At 37.7% G+C, this 7840-nt stretch overlaps 1 protein-coding gene across 2 annotated transcripts in view; it reads right to left on the bottom strand.

The window, feature by feature from the left end:
- Positions 1 to 7250, bottom strand: part of LOC128620114 (dihydropyrimidinase-related protein 2) — a 26869-nt gene extending 19619 nt beyond the window's left edge. The window contains exon 1 of one of the 2 annotated variants that reach the window (XM_053644793.1): positions 6614 to 7250. In XM_053644793.1, coding sequence (XP_053500768.1) covers positions 6614 to 6655 — 42 coding nt within the window. In that variant the 5' untranslated portion in view covers positions 6656 to 7250. The remainder of the gene's footprint in view (positions 1 to 6613) is intronic. The other variant, XM_053644794.1, reaches the window with a different exon arrangement.
- Between the last annotated feature and the right edge of the window lie 590 nt (positions 7251 to 7840).

The following is a 7840-nucleotide window of genomic DNA, read 5'->3' as shown; positions in this document are numbered from 1 at the left end:
CTGTATAAGAGCGTCTGCCAAATGCCATGAATGTACATTTAAATGTGTTCTTCTAACTTTCTGGCAACAGTTCGAGGAAGAATCACATACAGTATGGATGTGATGGTCAGGGGTTCACAAACTTTTGGACAAATAGTGTAGTACCAAAAAGCCAATGAAATGTCATCTGGGGGAAGTCTGGAACTAAAAACATCCTCCATCAAGGACAAAACACTTCAAGGCAAAACTCACTTCCTGCAGTCGAGCCAAAGTTTCAAAGTCCCTGAGACCGATGTCTCTCAGACGCACTTGGACCGGAGTGTTCTCGCACGGTGGTGAAGGACACACCAGGGTTCTGTTCAAACGCATTAAACGCTGTATATGTGAAAGCAGTCTTCTAAACTCCACCGTCCAAAACCGTCCAGCACTGTTCCTCAACTGACTATCGGTCTGTCTAGGAAGTCTGACATCTGATCGTCCTAAAGGAAAACCCGTGTGGTGGAAGTGTGCGGTTACAGCCCTACAGTCTTCCACCAGAAAAACTTCGCTTTTTTTTTTAACAATGTTGTGGAGAACAAAAATAGCCCCCAAACCCACACGAGTGTCGGCTGTAAGTGGGGGAAATCCTGACACACGATGCGGCCGGTGAGAGAAATGGCATTCCTGGAAGACGAGTGTGTGTGTGTGTGTGTGCGCCAAAGAGCTGAGACGGCTCGGGTGCGTGACGAGACGCGATGCATTCTGGGACAACAATGTCGTTGCCATAGTAACTGAACAGATAGGCAAAGAATGCCGGATTTCCAGCTGGAACGACGGAGCTGGGTGTTCAGCTGTCACGACCGATTTCACGGTTTAAACGCTGGACGCAAAAAAAAAAAAAAATCCACACAAACGTTTAAAAATCCCGTTTTCTGCTGTTAGTCGCAAAACGAAACATGTTTCAGCTAAACGTTTAGGACTCGTCCGTGCTACATATAAGCATCTCGTTTATATAGCGGAATACTTCATTTGGACACGTCGGTTCAATTGTGTCTCAGTTTCATAATTAAATATGGGGGGGGGCGGGGCTAGCAAATATTACATTACCCTAAGTAGTGAACATATATAGTGAAATTATATGACATACATATTTAGGTGGTAAATACACAGTTAAACTATTTATAGATATTATTAAAATTATGCTTTTTTTTTAAAATTTCAAATTCAGTTCTTGAGCTCTACACAGGTTACACAAAGACTTAAGGTGCGCTATGTAGTGAGCATTTATAGGAATTTTTTATTTTATTTTTTAAAAAGCTGCATGGAAACGCAAAGGATTTTCGAAAGAGAATATACATTCAAAGCCACGCAGGCAAAAAAATTTTTTTTTTTAAATGAATACAAATAGCAGATCATGTGACTAACGACTACTGTTTTTTGTTTTGTTTATTTATTTTTTTTTTAAAAAATCTGATCTCATCGTACTGCATTTTGGCAAAGATCTTGGAAATATCAGCAACGAGTCGATGTTATAAATATGTTATTTACCCACCGCTGAACACGCAGCACGCGAGAAACCTGACAGCAAATACAGTTTATAGTTTAAATGTATATATATAAAAAAAAAATAAAAAATTAAATTGCGTCTTTAAATTTGACCTATAAAACAAAACTTATGAAATGATCGATGCTGTGCCTTTTTTTGCATTATCAAAATAATTACATGAATTTTCTGCTTTTGACTTATTCAAATATATATATATATATATTTCTTGATAAAAGTATGATAAAAGCCTTTGTGTCTGCTTTGACACATTAAAAAAAAATAAGGAGAAAAATAAAACTATTCGCTTGTCCTTAAAAAGCGAAAGAATATGAAGATATAAAAGATTTGAACAAATAACATCGCATCTGCTTTAAATGATAAAACGTATTAAACATACGGATGTATCTGCTTTTACTTTTTTTTTTTTTTTAAAAAAAACAACAAATAAATATAAAAATGCGTATCATATAAAAATGTACAAAACAATCAAGCTATATCTGCTTATAAAAGTGATTTTACCCGTAAAAAAATATATATATATATATATATATATAAATATACTAAAGCTGTACCTGCTTTGATTTATAATTATAAATGTATAAAACTAATCAAAGTTGTACAAACGTTTAACTTTGTTTCTTAAAAAAAACACAAAAAAAAAAACAACTGAAATGAAGGTTGTGTCACAGCTTTAACTCTGAAACTATTTAAAAAAAAATCATTCAAGCTGCATCGGATTTAAATGATACAAATAAATAAATAAATAAATAAATATTAAAGTTGTATCTGTTTTGACTTTATTGAGGGCCAAATCTTTATGGCGTAATGTTTTTAAAATCAGACAATTATCAGATACGACTCACGATAAACTTTTGCGTGTATTTTCGGAGATCCGTGACCGTGGACCAACTCGCGCTCTGTAGACTTTAGAGCGCAGTCTTTAGTTTTTCAGCGTAAACACAAACGCAAACACGTCCATGTCGGCCATCTTTTTATTTCTTCCATTGAAAACTGAATCAAAAGATGAGGATGGTTTGCAGCGCGCTGCCTAAAGGACTGATTATCAGATATGTCACGGAGAGTTCAGTTAAAATTCTACAAATCTACAATTCTATTAACGGTTTTATCAAAGCACACACACACACACACACACACACACACACACCGTCGAAGCAAGATGGTCGAAGCTGGACGTGGACAGGCAGGTGGTGAATTAAAGACGTCATTTATTTTTAATAAGAAAGGAGAGGTCACACTGCTGTGTGTGTGTGTGTGTGTGTGTGTGTGAGAGAGAGAGAGAGAGAGAGAGAGAGAGAGAGAGCAGCTGACCACCACTGCCCTGCCCCACCCAATTACCCAGACCTTCTGCTCCCCGCTCCCCTGAGCATTCATGTAGTCTGAGGAAATTAGAGGAAATACAGCACACGCAAATCTAATCACTGCATCTTTCCAGAAAGACCTCGGAATTGAGTTAAAGTGAACAACGAAGCTCTTACGAGCATGTGTGTATGTGTGTGTGTGTGTGTGTGTGTGTGTGCCAGTTTGTATTTGGGATTTTTCTCTCTGATTTTTGGCAACGTCGTGTGTGAATGAGTCTGCGATGAGTGATAAGGATTAGCCAGTTAAGAAAACAAGATAAACAACACAAGGTCGTTTCAGACTAATTTAAGATTTAAGATCAGGTCCACATGTGGAGCAGGAACGCTTACTAGGAGCCAATTTTGGTCTTATTTAAAAATAAATAAATAAATAAATCTTTGACATAAAAGAAAAGAAAAGTTGTAGCTGCTTCAATTTGTTAAAAAAAAATAAATAAATGAGGAGTTTGTTAAATTAATTTTATTAAAAAATTTGTTAAAAACAAATAATATAAACATTCATTTTGTATCTACTTTGACTTACAAATATGTATTTAAAAAATTGTTGCATCTGTTTGAACTTATAAAAAATTATTTAAAAAAAAGTTGTATCTGCTTACCAATAAAAACGTGTAAAAAGATTAAAGCTAATTTTGCTTTGACTTATTAAGAATTGTTCAAATATAAAAACTGTATCTGCCTTGACATATAAAAATCTTAATGTATCTGCTAAAAAAAAAGAATTGTTTCTACTTTATATATATATATATATATATATATATATATATATATATATATATATATATATATATATATATATAAAAATTGTTGTATCAGCTTCCACTTATACAAATCACAAAACAAAAAATGTCATCTATCTGGCTACCAGTAAAAGCAAAAAAAAAAAAAAAAAAAAATCATGTTGTATCTACTTTGATTTATAAATATACAAACCATTTCAGTTGTATCTATTTGGACATATAATTGACATATGATTAAAAAATTGAAGTTGTATCTGTTTTGCACAATATTTTCTATAAACATGAAAGTTGTATCTACTTTGACTTACAAAAATGTATGTAAAAAAAAAAAAAAAACATTTTGTTGCATCTGTTTGGACTTCAAAAAAAAAAAAAATTCTAAAATAAAATCTACCTACCAAAAAAAAAATATAAATAAATAAATAATTTAACTCGTGCATTGACGATAAAAAAATTTATTTTAAATTTGTATCTACTTTGAAATAAAAAAAAAACCTTTTTAAAAAGTCTGTACTTTTAAAAGATGTAGCTGAATTTGCTTCGACTTATAAAAAAAAAAAAAAAAAAAAAAAAAAAATCAAAGAGAATTCCAATTCAAGTTGTAACTCCCTATCTATTCAAAATGTACAGTGTATTTACCTTGACTTGTAAAAAAATTTTAATTAAAATAAAGCTGTATGTGTTTTAACTTATAAAACAAATTTTTCAAAAATGCGCCTGCTTTGACTTGTGATAAAGTATAACGAGTATTACAGTGTATCTACTATCTGCAGAAACGTACTGTGCATCTTCTTTTTCCCTTCTCTGATCTATGAATGAGTTTGTGACGAGTGATGAGAATTAACCGCTTAACAAAAACGAGATAAACAACACGAGGTCACCGTTTCGGATGAATTTAGGATGGCTGGGCTCCATGTGTGGAACGAGGATGCTTTCTAGAAGCCGATTCTGGGTTTTATCGTCAGTCCGAAAGCTATCTGTCGAGCTGCGGACGGACAGATGGAATGAATGAGTGATCGTTTATAACCAGCATCCTGTGGGTTTGTGTTTGCTCCTTAAAAACACTGATGAATCCGGTGTAAATACTGCGGTTGTGTTAGGAGTCCGGTGCTGTCAGCATGCAGGCAGCTGGTACCTGATGGACGTGAGGAACAGGGGTGTGGCTCGCACACACACACACACACACACACACACACACACATACACACACAGCTGAGAGAGAGAGAGAGAGAGAGAGAGAGAGAGAGAGAGAGAGAGAGAGAGTGAGTCCTCACAGCTACAAAATCAATCCCCACCCTTTTTTTTATTTATTTATTTATTTATTTCTATTCGCCTATTTGATCCCTCTCTCGCTTTTCTCTTCCAGCCCGCGTTCTTCAGCCGTCCCTTCATCTCTACGCCTTTGAAATCGTGCGAAAGGCATCCGGACACCAGTCCGTGTGCCGTGAGAGCACATGCTCCTACACTCAGTCGTGGCAGCTGCATGGCTCCGGGTTGAGTAACACAAAGGACGACAACGGTCCTCTCGTGTAGCGCAAAGAGGCCGTCTCACGTCCCCCGAAGACCTCCTTCCTTCCTTCCTTCTTTCCTTTCCTCCTCCTCTTCTTCTTCCTCTTCTTCTTCTTCGTCTTCTAAATCCCACCAAAAATGGCTTCCTTTGTAATGATGCAACCATGTCCCCCGACCACCGGCTGAGCCAGATTTGTGCGACCAGGGGTTGTGTAGATTATTGTGCATAAGTGCTCGTGAACACCTGTTTCGCTTCGTGGACCCGAACTGTAGAACACGGTTTCCAGAGCTCCTTCCAGTGTACTCACCTACATCACTGTACATGTTCATTAAGGTGGAGTCGGAAAAAAAAAACCCTCTGGAAGACGCGTACGAATGCTCGGGGTGGTACCGTGAAGACCGATAGACCTGGAAAAGGTGCGTGTGCTCCACTATTGATGTTAAATCGCACACATTTCCAAGTGAAGGTACTAAAGATTATTTGGGGTTCCACCCCAGACACACACACACACACACACACAAGCAAAGGTGCTTCCATAATAATACAGCTCTACATATCTCTCACTGCACTGCACTTTATCTCCACTAGTGCACTATTTTGATGACATTAGACCCTCTTTCCTGTCTCTCTCTCTCTCTCTCTTTTTGTTCCCCCCACAATCCTACCCTGCACCGCTCCCAGCTGGCCCTGGCTGCGGATGGGCGGATGCGACATTAAACACACACTGTAGCGCCGCGACAGCCGCAGGGTTGCCAGATTTCATCACCATTCATTCCATCATCTGCACACAAAACCCTTCCACGCTTCTCCTCAGATCATCCAAACCCTTTCATCACATCACATTCACCCGAAAGGCAATCTCACACTCCGAATCCTTTACATGATGCCAACGCTCCTAAAACACAGAGAGTACAAAATGTCAATCTGGCAACCCGGGGTCTGAAAAAACCCAGCCGCAGCAGCTCGAACAAAGAGCAGAAATGAAAGAGCTGGAGAGGAGATCGGACATGCTTCATCAGCTGCTCTGGGTCAAAGAAGCAAATAACAATGCACTAGTGTACACTCTGATCAATTATAGCATCCTGGATTAGATTTGAAGTTATTATTATTATTGCTATTATTATTTAAATGAACACTTGTGTTATTTTCATATGCAAAGCCGGTGCACGAGATCCTTTCAAGTGACAGCTCGACATTTGCATAAATTAATACATAATAAGTCAATATCAGAACACAGCTCTCGAACGAGTCATGTTTTTGCACATAACTGTCTAATCTGTTAAAGATTGCTGTATATATTTATAAACAAAACATCAGGATTGAAATGGTTCCAAAATATGAATGATGAAAAAAAAAATGATCTAGTGCATTAGGTCATTTTATTTTGTCATCTGTCCTGCAATGAAAAGCACCTTTTTTTTTTTTTTTTTTTTTTTTCCCCCTCCCTATAGAAATCAAATATTTTTCTCCATGAACTCACAGTGATGCGAGGGATGTTCTTCTTGCCCTGATATCCGGACATCTTCACCCTCTTTTGGATGAACCGTTATGGCTGAAATAGATGTCAAAAATTTAAAAAAAATTCTCCAACGCTTTTCAAGGAGAGGAAATCAGGCCGTGCTGTGCGACGGAAGTCGGAGACGATCGAGCCGAAGCGCAAAAAGAGAAAGAGAGAAATCACAGGGAAAGAAAGAAGAATGTCTATCTGCTCTCCTTTTCTCCGCTGATGCGCCAAGAAGGACAGAAAGAGCGCAGCGCGCATGCGCAAAGCCCCCGCCCTGTTCCATTCCGAATGGACAGACGTTTAGCCACGCCCATCTCCGAGTCCAAGAACTGGGTGGAGGAAAACATTGGATCCAGTGTGACCAAACGCTTCTGAATGCCAAGCGAGCCACGGATTTTTAATGAAACAGGGTTAAACAGGCCAGAACAAATTCGCACCGTGGTCACATGGGGGGCACAAGAGCACTGCTGCCACCCCGGAAGCACCCCAGCATGCCACCCCAGTCTAACCTCTGAGAGGTCTGTGCAGTTCATGCATTAAGCGTTAATGGATCATATCCAACTCATGTTGATTTATATGCAGTGTTGAAGGGCTTCTGACTCATTATTAAGAACCGCAGAGCAAAAATCTCCTGCTTTTATTCTTAAAAGTTATCAGATGTTCTACAAACAACCTTAACCTGTGCAAAGGTAGGTGGCGCTATCCCTCAATGACATCTCTGTGCAACTGAGGGAGATTTCCTTACTGAGATATAAAGAGAAATCAAGTACAATGATAATAATAATAATAATAATAATAATAATAATAATAATATACCATAAAATGGGTTAATTAAATGTTCAATCTAGGAATACGATTGAAAAACAGAATACATTTTCGTTGTTGTTTTTTTTCTTCACAGAACATTATATACACTCCTTACTGTACCGTACCCCACCCACAGTAAACACTACTATGAGACATGCTATCTTTAACGGAAGTGTGCATTAGTTACAGAAGGAGTGGCCGGTCGTTACGGATAGCGATCTGACCAAAGAAGATCCAGTCTGTCTCTCTGCTAAAAAAAAAAAAACAAAGGGGGAAAAAAGGGATTGATTCGGTCATATGTTGGAGCCTGGTTTCATCAACCTCACCGATTAATCTCTCCATTATTCACTCCTGGATTACGTTCCTGTCTCTGTGTATTAAATACAATAACTTTTC

Source organism: Ictalurus furcatus, chromosome 16 (genome assembly GCF_023375685.1).
Source record: "Ictalurus furcatus strain D&B chromosome 16, Billie_1.0, whole genome shotgun sequence".
Taxonomy (NCBI): Eukaryota; Metazoa; Chordata; class Actinopteri; order Siluriformes; family Ictaluridae; genus Ictalurus; species Ictalurus furcatus.
The sequence above is the reverse complement of the archived record's forward strand: the minus strand, read 5'-3'. Positions and strand labels throughout refer to the sequence as shown.